The sequence below is a fragment of the Anopheles merus genome, unplaced genomic scaffold, assembly GCF_017562075.2.
Source record: "Anopheles merus strain MAF unplaced genomic scaffold, AmerM5.1 LNR4000096, whole genome shotgun sequence".
NCBI classification, from domain to species: domain Eukaryota; kingdom Metazoa; phylum Arthropoda; class Insecta; order Diptera; family Culicidae; genus Anopheles; species Anopheles merus.
This window is the reverse complement of record NW_024427676.1, coordinates 1-13,318: the sequence shown is the minus strand read 5'-3', so window position 1 is coordinate 13,318 and position 13,318 is coordinate 1. Positions and strand designations below refer to the sequence as shown.

The window sequence follows — 13,318 nt, the reverse complement described above, 5'->3', positions numbered from 1 at the left end:
TGTTGCGTTTTTTTTTTTTTATTCGGAAAGAAATTGTTTAGCATATCTTCAAAATGTATTTTTTGCTTCAATTATCACCACAGTGAGTTGTAACTTCAATGTACAGATAATAGTTATCGGGCAGGTATAATGTCTTTAAATTAACATAAATCAACGGTATAGATGGACCAGTTTCTTGGTGATCTCGTTATATGCATCCCTCTGCAACCATACTCGTCCTGAGTTCCAATCGCATAGGGCTTGAGGGTGAGTTATACCTGTATTGTCTGTATTTTTAACTAAGCTGCAAGAACCAGATCCATCTCAATTTACATTTTACGGTTGCATATTATAGCGCTTGTTAATGGCATAAAACTGATTTGATAAAATTAATGACGCAAAAACTACAGATTAACGTAAATTAGCAATGAAATTAGAATTTAAGAATGATGACTGTTTAATTCGTTTCTAATAAATAAAAAAAAAATCAATCAGCATGCAACACGCACTAGTGTTTAGGAGTGATCATAAGGTTCCATCCCTAAAGTCGTCATAACAATGTCATTAAAGCAATCAGTATTGATTGCATTAGCTTTTTTAAACTAATTTCTACTGGTAAACAGTGTACTAAAGAGCATTATTGCACCAAACCATGCAATTACTTTCTTTGATGTGTTCGGTCGATCAATGAGCACAGCCAATCAAGCAACATTACCGAGCAGTCTGGCATGGAATCGGATAGTGAACCCGCAAAATGGCTTTGCTATATAGACATGATTCATCTTTTTCTTTACAAACAGCTGATAAGGCCATCAAGCAAACTGCACCGTCTGAGCTGGTGTAACCGGTTATTATCATGTTGGGAGAGGGCAAGAAGGGGCGAGTGCATTGCAATCATGCTTCTAGAGAGGTGAGAACTGCAGCTTGCAAGGGAGAGAACCATTCATTAATTTCTTCACCCAGTGGTACTTAATGCAATGAAAGTTAAAAATACTTTTTTTTGTAACGTTCTATGTTCCTTGAATTGTTATTGAAAAATGAATATTTTGTGTATCATATGAAACTAAATTTGCAGCTTTCAGATTTACAGGTCTCTTTCAAAAGCCATCCAAAATAAAGGTGCGTGCAATGTTTCACCTCGTCCCTGATTAGTGTCACAAGGCACATCGCGACCCTTTGAAACAAACACGAGACTGCGTCCACTGGAACTGTCTACTTTTGCGACTCGCGCAACAAGAACCTCACACGTTCGCGCAAATCTTGACTCTCTCCCTCTCTCTATCAACACAGCACCTAAACCCTTTTTGCGCGATGTGATCATCACTCGCTCACGATCAGTCGTAGTGAGAGGAACGTGTCTCTAGCGTCGGTCCCTCGTGTTTTGTTACGCGTCTGTTTTTTGTTTTGTGCAGTTCTTTTAGTGTTGCTTCTTCTGGTGCTTCGTATTCATATTACCCTCCTATTGCTGTTTGTCCTTGAAGCGGACAATTTCACAGCTTTCGCATTTTATAGCAATTCTACCCAAAGTGTACTAAAAAGAGATTAAATTAAGGCAATGTTCTCAACACTCGGTAGCTACATTTGGGGAAGTTCGGAAGGCGATAGGTAAGGGATGCTGCTGTGAAAGTTCAAATTCCTAGCCAAAAGTGTGCGTGTGTATGTGTGGTGGCTTTGTGCTCCGAAACTACCATCCAATCATGTTTGCGAACCGTGCAATCCATCATACTACACCATCTCGTTTCTATCCATTACACTCGTCCGCACGCAGAGAGTGTGGCAGGAAAAAAAACACAGCAGTTCTTGAGACCGGTTTCAAACCCGAATCCAACCCCGACAGGCAAAGAGAGTTAAATTTACAGGCGAGGGGCATGTAGAAACAGGGCCCTACTAGCAAAGAGAATGTAAAAGTGTGCGTCTTTCAGGCGAGGGGCATGTAGAAGCAGGGAGAGACGGCTGGAAATACGCGGAATTGCTAGGAGGCGAGAGCGTGTTTTGCTTTCTACACAGTTTTCGCACTTACACAATCACACATGTGTGAATGTGTGCGTTCACTTTCAGCCTGCGCGCTCAGTTTGGTTTTCTCGCAGCGGCTTGCTGGTGTCGGTGTCTCGCTCGCACTAGTGCAGCGAGTGTTCCTCGTGCGTTCCCTTTCTTGCTACCACACAAAATCGTCAGTACAGTTCAAGCCTTCGCAGCGTGAGGCCGCGCGCGTTTTAGCCTAAGTCCCGGGCGCTCGATGTAATTTGAAGTGAAGTGTTGAAGTTTTATTTATTTCAATTCACATTATTACGGCCTCGGTCGTATTTTCAAGTGTTGAAGTGTTGTGCGCATTGAAATAAAGCAGCGTTAATCTTTCATAATTCAACATGAATATGTAAATTATGCTGCTTTATTTCAATGCTTTTTTACAGTATTCAACATACACAACATACAGGCAGTAAGGCGGGTGCTTGAAGTGACGATTTTTTTATTATTTATAATAAAAAATATGTGTGGTTTTGTGGCAAGATTGTGGTTAGCGATGTGTGGAACTGTGCCTTAAGTTTCAATAAAGTGTTAAAATATCAACCGAGCTTGATGTGTTTAAGTTTTATTTCGATGCATGCGATTTTATTACGCTGCAAATCAAAGTGAACGAAAGCGCACAGCGCACAACGCGCAACGAAAGAAACGAGGGGGAGGGGGTGTCCAGCGCTACGCGCAAAGTGCGGCAACAGCGCAGCGCAAACCGAAAAGAACGCGCGGGAAGGGGTGTTCAGCGCAGCGCGCAAGTGCGGCAACAGCGCAGCGCAAACCGAAAGAAACGCGAAAGAGCAAGAACAGCTGATCCGCGCATCCAGCGCAGCGGGAGAGGAAAAAACGGGAGGGAGGGGGTATCAGCTGATCAGCTGTTTTGTATCGCGAGAGCGCCCCGTGTAATTTGAAGGCAAGCGAGAGAGCGCTGCGCGCGCTTGCTCTCAATTCGGAAAAAAATCACTGCCGCTCGACTATGGCGGACAATACAAATTCGACCGAACCCCTTCTCCCTGTTTCTACATGCCCCTCGCCTGTAAATTTAACTCTCTTTGCCTGTCGGGTACCCGACAGGCAAAGAGAGTTAAATTTACAGGCGAGGGGCATGTAGAAACAGGGAGAAGGGGTTCGGTCGAATTTGTATTGTCCGCCATAGTCGAGCGGCAGTGATTTTTTTCCGAATTGAGAGCAAGCGCGCGCAGCGCTCTCTCGCTTGCCTTCAAATTACACGGGGCGCTCTCGCGATACAAAACAGCTGATCAGCTGATACCCCCTCCCTCCCGTTTCTTTCCTCTCGCGATGCGCTGGATGCGCGGATCAGCTGTTCCCCCTCTCTCCCGTTTCTTTCGGTTTGCGCTGCGCTGTTGCCGCACTTGCGCGCTGCGCTGAACACCCCTTCCCGCGCGTTCTTTTCGGTTTGCGCTGCGCTGTTGCCGCACTTTGCGCGTAGCGCTGGACACCCCCTCCCCCTCGTTTCTTTCGTTGCGCGTTGTGCGCTGTGCGCTTTCGTTCACTTTGATTTGCAGCGTAATAAAATCGCATGCATCGAAATAAAACTTAAACACATCAAGCTCGGTTGATATTTTAACACTTTATTGAAACTTAAGGCACAGTTCCACACATCGCTAACCACAATCTTGCCACAAAACCACACATATTTTTTATTATAAATAATAAAAAAATCGTCACTTCAAGCACCCGCCTTACTGCCTGTATGTTGTGTATGTTGAATACTGTAAAAAAAGCATTGAAATAAAGCAGCATAATTTACATATTCATGTTGAATTATGAAAGATTAACGCTGCTTTATTTCAATGCGCACAACACTTCAACACTTGAAAATACGACCGAGGCCGTAATAATGTGAATTGAAATAAATAAAACTTCAACACTTCACTTCAAATTACATCGAGCGCCCGGGACTTAGGCTAAAACGCGCGCGGCCTCACGCTGCGAAGGCTTGAACTGTACTGACGATTTTGTGTGGTAGCAAGAAAGGGAACGCACGAGGAACACTCGCTGCACTAGTGCGAGCGAGACACCGACACCAGCAAGCCGCTGCGAGAAAACCAAACTGAGCGCGCAGGCTGAAAGTGAACGCACACATTCACACATGTGTGATTGTGTAAGTGCGAAAACTGTGTAGAAAGCAAAACACGCTCTCGCCTCCTAGCAATTCCGCGTATTTCCAGCCGTCTCTCCCTGCTTCTACATGCCCCTCGCCTGAAAGACGCACACTTTTACATTCTCTTTGCTAGTAGGGTAGGGACCGTACCACCATGTACACAATCACCCTTTAGCATGACGCGAAAATTGGCGTGTGAGAGCTATTGTTGGATTGTGTCGGTGTGTGTTTTTTTATGTTTTGTTATGCTCTTCCATTCGTCATGTCTTTTTTGCTGTCGTTTTTTTTCTCATCTGTTGCTGAGCTATTGAACATGTTTAAAGAAAAAAAAAATCATACACGACAACAACCTGGTGGAACACGGAATTGCGTGATTGCGGTTGTTTGTGCACATTTTTTTCCTACTTGTTGCATTCATCGCCCAGCCCATAAATCTCGTCCGGCGACGTGACAAGCGTCGTTAAGCGACCGAGAAATAGCGGCGGGTAGATAGCAATTTTGCACGGACGACTAGATCCTGCACTGCCTATATGGCAGATACGTCATAGTGCACCGATCATGTCACGAACTGCATACCACCTTCCTATCAAACACTCTATAGTGGAGTAAAAAATATTGTAAATAAATACTACACTCTTGCGTTACGCCACTTCCACACACTCCCCCTTATCAATGACAATCATCTCCCGATGGACATATAATGATAGGTTTGTTGTTGTGGGTCATTTTTTTCCCTCAGCCCCCTAACGGAAGTCACCTTTACAATCAACGGCAAGCCCTACACCGGTAAGTGCGTTGGTGCAATTGGCGCTGAGAAAAGATGCGATATGTGATGTGAGCGTGTCTGACTGCACGATCTTGAATCTTGATTGCAGTTGATGCGGGTAAGATTTCGGTCGATACATCGCTGAACACGTTCATCCGCAACCATGCCCAACTGACCGGTACCAAGTTCATGTGCCTCGAGGGTGGCTGCGGTGCTTGCGTCGTCAACGTCAACGGGCTGCATCCAGTCACCAAGGAGAAGAAATCATGGGCAGTCAATTCGGTAGGCTTTAGGTGCTTCATTCCATAGCAGATTTGATACCAAAAAGAGCTTTGCTTTTAGTGCCTGTTCCCGGTCTACGCATGCCACGGGCTGGACGTGCTAACGGTGGAAGGAATTGGCAACCGCAAGGATGGCTACCATCCGATCCAGCAACGGTTGGCGCATCTGAATGGGACGCAGTGTGGCTACTGCTCTCCCGGTATGGTCATGAACATGTACAGCCTGATGGAAGCGAACCGCGGCGCTATCTCGATGGAGGACGTTGAAAATGCGTTCGGTGGCAATATCTGCCGCTGTACCGGGTATCGGCCCATACTGGATGCGTTTAAATCGCTGGCAGTCGATGCCGATGAGAAGCTGCTCGATGCCTGTCAGGATATCGAAGATCTGACCAAGACGTGCCCCAAAACGGGAAGTGCGTGTGCGGGCAAGTGCCCGTCGGCGCTGGATCGTGCCGAAGCGAAGCGTCCGGTGCGGTTGGTGTTTGAAGATGCGAAGGAATGGCACCGGGTGTCGCAGGTAGCCGACATCTTTGCGATCTTTGAGCAGATTGGCACCAAACCGTGCATGCTGGTCGCGGGCAATACGGCGCACGGTGAGTGGAGGATAGCTACTTGTAGCTTCCAACGACACTAATTAGCATATCTGTTTGAACAGGTGTCTATCGACGTAGTCCATCGCTGCAGGTGTTTATCGACATCAATGCAGTTGAGGAGCTGCACACGCACTCAGTAAGCAATAGTGAGCTGGTGGTCGGCGCCAGCGTGTCGCTGACGGAGTTTATGCAAATACTGGACACCGCGGCAAACAAAAGTCCAAACTTTGCCTACTGCAAGCAGCTCGAGAAGCATATCGATCTAATTGCCAACGTGCCGGTACGCAGTGCTGGCACTATCGCGGGCAACTTGAGCATTAAGAACCAGCACCACGAGTTCCCGTCGGATATGTATCTGATTTTGGAGGCGGTCGGTGCCAAGCTGACACTGGGTGAGCTGCGTCTTTCAAAGACGTTCTTCGGAAAAGATGTTACTGTAATTTAATCAATGTTATTTGTTCCTTCAGTTGAAGCGGGCGGAAAAACGAGCCTCATATCGCCGTCCGAGTTCGTCCAGCTTGATATGCAGAAAAAGCTGCTAAAATCGGTCACTCTGCCAGCGCTCGATGGCACGCACTATGTCTTCCGATCGTTCAAGGTAATGCCACGATCGCAGAATGCCCACGCGTACGTCAACGGTGCCTTTTTGACCAAGTTTGCCGAGGACGGTGTGACGGTGGAGTCGATACGTATCTGCTTCGGCGGAATTAATCCAGAGGTAAGGCACTAATTACACGAAAGCCCCACGAAAACAATCTCAGAACACTCAGGACATCTTCTCCTCTCAAACAGTTCACCCATGCCACGTCGACGGAATCATTCCTTGTGGGCAAGAACCTGTTCGACGCAGAAACGATCCAAGCCACGATGAACCAGCTGAGCAACGAGATCCGTCCCGATTGGGTCCTACCGGATGCATCGTCCGAGTATCGCAAGAACCTGGCAATGGCGCTGTACTACAAGTATCTGCTGAACGTAGCCCCGGACGGCACGGTACTGGTGAAACCGTCCTTCCGTTCTGGTGGTACCGTCCTGGAGCGACCACTCTCCTCCGGCCAACAGTCGTTCGACACTTACGAGCGTAACTGGCCCCTTACGAAGAACATTCCCAAAATTGAGGCACTCGCGCAAACATCGGGCGAGGCTAAGTTTACCAACGATTTGCCTGTCCAGCCCGGGGAGCTGTATGCCGCGTTTGTGATCGCTACCAAGCCCCACACACGCATCGGCAAAATAGATGCCACCGATGCGTTGGTAAGTGTGTGAAGAGTGGTCTTTTTGGTGTATAGAAAAAGAGTTCTTAAGTTGTCCTTTCCCTCACAGAAATATCCCGGCGTGGTTGCTTTCTACTCCGCGAAAGACATCCCCGGCACGAACAACTTCATGCCCGCCAGCCTCGGCAACCAGGAGGTGGAAGAGATCTTCTGCAGCGGTGAGGTCCTGTACCACGGCCAGCCCGTCGGTGTGATCGTGGCAGAAACGTTCAACCAGGCCAATCACGCTGCCACCCTGGTCAACATTCTGTACGAACGCACCACGCAGCCGCAACCCATCTATCCCACTCTCAAATCCCTCGTCGACAATCAAACCAAAACGCGCATCTTCGACGAACCCGTCACAACAACGCGCCGCGGATCGAGCTACCGTGTGAAGGTGTCGGCCGCCCGGAAGGTAACGGGACGGTTCGAAATGGCCGGCCAGTACCACTACACGATGGAGACGCAAACCTGCGTGTGCGTACCGATCGAGGACGGTATAGATGTGCACAGCTCAACGCAGTGGGTCGACCTGTGTCAGGTGGCGATCGCATCGATGCTGAAGGTGCCGGAGAACAGCCTCAACTTTACCGTCCGCCGGCTGGGCGGTGGCTACGGTTCGAAGATTTCACGCGCCGGACAGATCGCTTGTGCCTGCGCATTGGCCGCCCATCTGCAGAATCGCCCCGTGCGGTTCGTGCTGACGATCGAGTCGAACATGAGCTCGATCGGGAAGCGGTACGGCTGCATCGCCGACTACGAGGTGGACGTGGAGAGTAACGGCCGGTTCGTGAAGCTGACCAACAACTACATGCAGGATTATGGCGCGTCGCTGAACGAATCGGTCGGCGAGGCGACGACCGAGTTCTTTAACAATTGCTACGACACCAAGACGTGGAAGGTGGTGGGCAAGGCGGCCAAAACGGATGCACCGAGCAATACCTGGTGCCGGGCGCCGGGCACAACGGAGGGCATCGCGATGATTGAGAACATTATGGAGCACGTCGCGTGGGAGCTGGGACTGGATCCGCTCGAGCTGCGGCTGGCCAACATGCCCGAGGGTAGCAAGATGCGGGAGCTGCTGCCACAGTTCCGCGCGGACGTGGAGTACAACCAGCGGAAGGCAGCGATCGACCAGTTCAATGTGGACAATCGGTGGCGCAAGCGTGGCATCGCCATTTCGCTGATGCGCTATCCGCTCGGGTACTTCGGTGCGTTGCATGCGCTCGTAGCGATCCATGCCGGGATGGGTCCGTTTCGGTAACGCACGGTGGCATCGAGATGGGCCAGGGCATGAACACGAAGGCGGCCCAGGTGGCGGCGTACGTGCTCGGACTGCCGCTGGAGAAGATCAGCATCAAGCCGACGACGAGTTTGACTTCGCCTAACGCCATCGTCACCGGTGGCAGCATGACCAGTGAGGCCGTGTGCTATGTAAGTGTTTGGTGTGCAAGTAAGCCGTTGTGTTAAGCGTATCTAATCTGATCTTCTCTTTTACAGGCCGTCAAGAAAGCGTGTGAGATACTGCTCGAACGCATCAAACCGGTACGCGATGCGCATAAGGACGCACCGTGGGAAACCGTTACCCAGCTCTGTTACGCAGGCAATGTGGACCTGTGCGCTACCTATCAGTACCGTGCGACCGAGCTGAAGCCTTACATCATCTGGGGCTTAAGCTGTGCCGAGGTGGAGGTGGATGTGCTCACGGGCAATGTGCAGCTGCGCCGCGTCGATATACTGGAGGATACTGGAGAAAGCTTGAGTCCCGGCATTGACGTTGGACAAATTGAGGGTGCGTTCATTATGGGTGTCGGGTACTGGCTGACTGAAGCGTTGGTATACAATGCTGAGGACGGTGCCCTGCTTACGAACCGTACCTGGACGTACAAGCCGCCAGGTGCGAAGGACATTCCGGTGGACTTCCGCGTACGCTTCCTGCAGAAGAGCTCCAATCCGGCCGGTGTGCTCCGGTCCAAGGCAACCGGTGAACCGGCGCTGAATATGTCAATCGTGGTACTATTTGCACTGCGCAATGCATTGCGTTCGGCTAGGAAGGATGCGGGACTGGCGGACGATTGGATCTCCATGGGTACCGCGTCCACGCCGGATCAGGTACATCTGCTTGCCGGGAATTCGATCGAGCAGTACAAACTGAATTAACATCAAGATAGTGATTTCCTTATCTTACATATGGTGCTGGATATTGATATTAAATATTCATTTATGAGTATACATTATATACATCTATTCTTGCAGAGAGAAAAAAATGCAATAAACATTATCATTTAAACATTTGTATATCATGCGTTTCACATCTAATTTAATTAATGAAAATATTTAGTGACTCAATCGTCGTAAACAAATGACTTGGGTTTGACAACCCTGTATCTGTCAACAATTTTATCGAGGATCATAATTGGAAAAATTGAAATTAATAATAGTGCCAAACCATTTATGATAACCATATTAAAATTTGCAGCTATGGATATAAACATTCATCAGAAGATTATTTAAAACAATGTATTGTGTATCAAAAAAGCAATACACTTACGCACTCGCGCATATTAAGGTCGCTTTAGACCTTGCGTGAAAGTGAATGTGAATTTTTTTTTGTTGCTATATTCAATTGAATATTTATCAGAATATGACTTATCGTACACCAAAAGAAAGTATTTTCAATTCCTCAACTATTTAGTATGTAAAAAATATTAAAATAATGAATTAAATACATTTTCTTATGATTATATTTTTCACCGTGAACAAAGCGGGGTATCACAAGGAAATGCATTTAATTTATTAATTCAATTTTTTGTATAGTCTAGATAGTTGGGGAATTGGATATCCTTTCTTTTGGTGTACGATAAGCCATGTTCTGATAAAAAAAATTTAAATATAGCAGAAATCCCTAAAATTCACGTTCAATTTCACTGGGGCTCTGCGCGGACTTTTTCAAAAGGGTTGATCGTGCAAAAAAAATGGATCTCGATCTGCAACGGCAAACGATGTTAACCGAAATCTACAGTCAGTCGCTGTTGATCGTTAGACTTGGACGGTAGTGTGTCCTCATTTGTGGTTATCATTCTTACAGAGTTTGGTGTACGGAAAAGCAGTTTAAGATGCTTTCATCAATTGGAACGTATCTTTGGAGTAACTCGAGCTCAGTTGAAAGGTAGTACCCGTTACTGTAATATATGTGGTGTAGGCTCAAAAACGAATATTTTATGACAAAAATCAGATTCATATGAAAAATGTTAACTGGAATTTCATACCGTAAAGATAGTATGATTAATAGTAATAATATTACATCTGACTTTGTTCTTGTATATGTTGAATACTGGGTAATCTAGGCGATACAGTCATATTTAAGGTGTAGAAGATCAAAAACTATAAGAACTTTATGCTGATGTGGTTCTCTCATCTCCCTGTGCGAAAAGAGTGAATTGTAAACCATTATTCGAAAAAAATATTCAATACAAGAGGAAAAAGTTGGTTGGTTATAAAAAAAACGTATTGTTATATGAAACAAATTGCGTCAAATAGTTTGAAACATGGCTAACGACTAACTACGTATTTCTGTAAATTGTGTTTGAACATGATGTTATATAGTATTCTTCCGTACACTAGTTGTATGTTTTAATAATAAAAATATCACTAATTTTAACAACTTAAGACGACCGAAATATATAATACGCATTTTATCCACAGTAAATTGAAGTGATATTTCATTTCTTCTCCACATATCTCATTCCACTGATGTTCGTTCTTAACGATCTTCACTCTGGATCTCTTTTGTTCTTAATTTCCTTACTTAGCTCTTCATTCTTAAACGCTCGTCCTTTCACTCGGACGTGTGTACGCTGATTCTATTCCGATAAAACTGGTTATTTATGGTTTTTTAATGATCGATTCTTTTTCAAACGTTGACATTTAACTGTCCGCATTCGTGGCCAAAACTTGTTGGTGAGCTATACGCAATATTTTGCATACGATCTTGGTGGAAGGGTTTTTATGGCTTTCATCGTTGGAAAATCCCGTTTCTTGTGTGTGTTTTATCTTGTTCCTAACGTTCCAGTGCTGATGCATCTTTTCACTGTATCTATTTTTAGTCCCCTTTCCGAAGTAACATTCACCATCAATGGCATGGCTTACACAGGTAATGGATGCTAAAATGCAAATTTAAATGTAATGCAAACTTCAACACCAAATCCAAATACCTACAGCCAAAACTGAGAACCTTTCACTGGACACTTCGTTAAATACGTTTATACGAAACCATGCACACCTGTCCGGTTCTAAGTTCATGTGTCTTGAAGGAGGATGCGGTGCGTGCATCGTGAACGTATCCGGGCTCCATCCCGTTACGAAGGAAACTAAATCCTGGTCCGCGAACTCGGTAAGTGAACTTCAAAAATAGCCTAGGGGGCCATAGTCTAACGAAATCTACCTAGTGTCTCTTGCCCGTCTTCGCTTGCCATGGTTTGGACGTCAAAACTGTCGAGAGTCTCGGCAACAAACGCGACGGTTACCACCCGATACAGGAGCGTTTGGCACACATGAACGGTAGCCAGTGTGGCTATTGCTCACCCGGCATGGTCATGACCATGTACAGCTTGATGAAATCGAAGCAGGGAGCTGTTTCGATGGAGGACGTTGAGAATGCGCTGGGTGGAAATATCTGTCGTTGTACCGGCTATCGTCCGATTCTCGATGCGTTCAAGTCCTTGCGTCGGTGTCCGAGCAAGAGCTGCCTGACATTGAGGAGCTTAAGATTTGTCCGAAAATGAACACCGCCTGCTCGGCCAAGTGCCCCGTGGCGGCCAGTCTCATCGAACCGGGACGCCCGGTGCACCTTGTGGCTGGGGATGATCGAGAGTGGCATAAGGTTTATACACTGGCCGAAATATTGCCATCTTTAGCAAGATTGGAACACGGCCGTATATGCTGCTGGCAGGAAATACAGCACACGGTAAACCATCATAAAATTGTTGAACATTCTGGTTAAACGAATAATTCAATGGATTTATCACAGGTGTCTACCGGCGTAGTGAGTCTCTGCAAGGTTCATCGACATTTCGTCTGTTGAGGAACTTCGCAACTACTTTCTGCGAACAGGAGAGCTGATCGTCGGAGCGAACGTTACGCTGAGAGTTCATTGAGATACTGGATAAAACCGCCAAAAAACGACCAAACTTTAGATACTGTGGAGAAATTGCTCGACACTTGCGGCTGATTGCAAATCCTGCAGTACGAAATGCTGGAACGATTGCAGGAAATCTGACCCTCAAAATCAATACCCACAGTTTCCATCCGATGTTTACATTCTAAGAAGCTATTGGAGCAAAATTTATTGTCGGTAAGGTTACTTGACACAGCAGAAGTTACTGAAAAGGTAACAATCACTCAAACTATTGCCTTTTATTATTTCATTTCAAAAGCTGACTCTTTGGCAACGTACCAGGCAAAAACTGCGCAGGAATATTCGCAGATGGACCTGACGAAGAAGTTGCTGAAAGTTGTGTCATCCCCTTACTGACTCGTTCAACACGATTTTCCGATCGTACAGGGTGGCACCACGTGCCCAAAACGCTCACGCCTACGTAAATGCAGCGTTTCTACTACGGATGGCCAGCGATAAAATGACTGTCAAGTCGGCTATACTCTGCTTCGGGGTATCATCAATCCTAAGGTAAGATGCATTACAGTAAATCTTCCTTAACTCCTTAACTCCTTCCTTAACAAATGCACTCACATACACTGCATCTTATTCGACAGTTTACACACGCCTCTCGCACGGAAAAGTTGCTTGCTGGTAACAGCTTTTCAATAACACCACCATCCAGCAAGCAATCAACACACTTGCATCGGAGCTACAACCTGACTGGATCCTACCGGACGCATCAGCCGAATATCGTAGCGGTCTTGCAGTTTCTCTCTTCTACAAATTTCTGTTAGCGTAGCGACAGATAACAATGTTCCGCTTGATCCTCGATTCCGATCAGGATCTGCTATGCTTCAGCGTCCCCTATCGTCCGGACAGCAGTACTACGATACGAACAAGAAAAACTGGCCCGTAACGAAATACGTCCCAAAGCTGGAGGGGCTGGCCCAGACGTCCGGTGAAGCGAAGAAGTACACAAACGATGTTCCACCATTTCCTGGGGAGCTGTACGCCGCATTTGTTGTTGCAACGCAACTGAACTCAACCATCGGCAAGATTGATCCACGGAAGCATTGGTAGTATGAACAGATTAAACGCCATTTTAAGCCCATTTTTAATGCCCACATAACACCCATTTTTTTCC

The 13,318-nt window shown here is 46.6% G+C and overlaps 1 protein-coding gene, 2 long non-coding RNA genes and 1 pseudogene across 3 annotated transcripts; 3 read left to right on the top strand and 1 right to left on the bottom strand.

Moving 5' to 3' along the window:
* The first annotated feature begins 1,288 nt into the window (after positions 1-1,288).
* LOC121601459 lies at positions 1,289-9,310 on the top strand (annotated as a pseudogene).
* LOC121601461 lies at positions 2,084-2,551 on the top strand. The gene is made up of 2 exons (XR_006006107.1): positions 2,084-2,217; positions 2,391-2,551. It is a non-coding gene; the product is annotated as an uncharacterized LOC121601461 (long non-coding RNA).
* On the bottom strand, positions 3,565-4,034 carry LOC121601460. Its single transcript, XR_006006106.1, has 2 exons — positions 3,900-4,034; positions 3,565-3,725 (listed from the first exon to the last, which is right to left on the bottom strand). It is a non-coding gene; the product is annotated as an uncharacterized LOC121601460 (long non-coding RNA).
* A 485-nt stretch (positions 9,311-9,795) lies between the features above and the next one.
* Positions 9,796-12,341, top strand: LOC121601454 (aldehyde oxidase 1-like). Its single transcript, XM_041930277.1, has 5 exons — positions 9,796-10,185; positions 11,123-11,169; positions 11,237-11,409; positions 11,465-11,741; positions 12,163-12,341. The coding sequence occupies exons 1-5, from the start codon at positions 10,133-10,135 to the stop codon at positions 12,339-12,341; spliced, it is 729 nt and encodes a 242-aa protein (XP_041786211.1). The 5' UTR covers positions 9,796-10,132.
* The last annotated feature ends 977 nt before the right edge of the window (positions 12,342-13,318 follow it).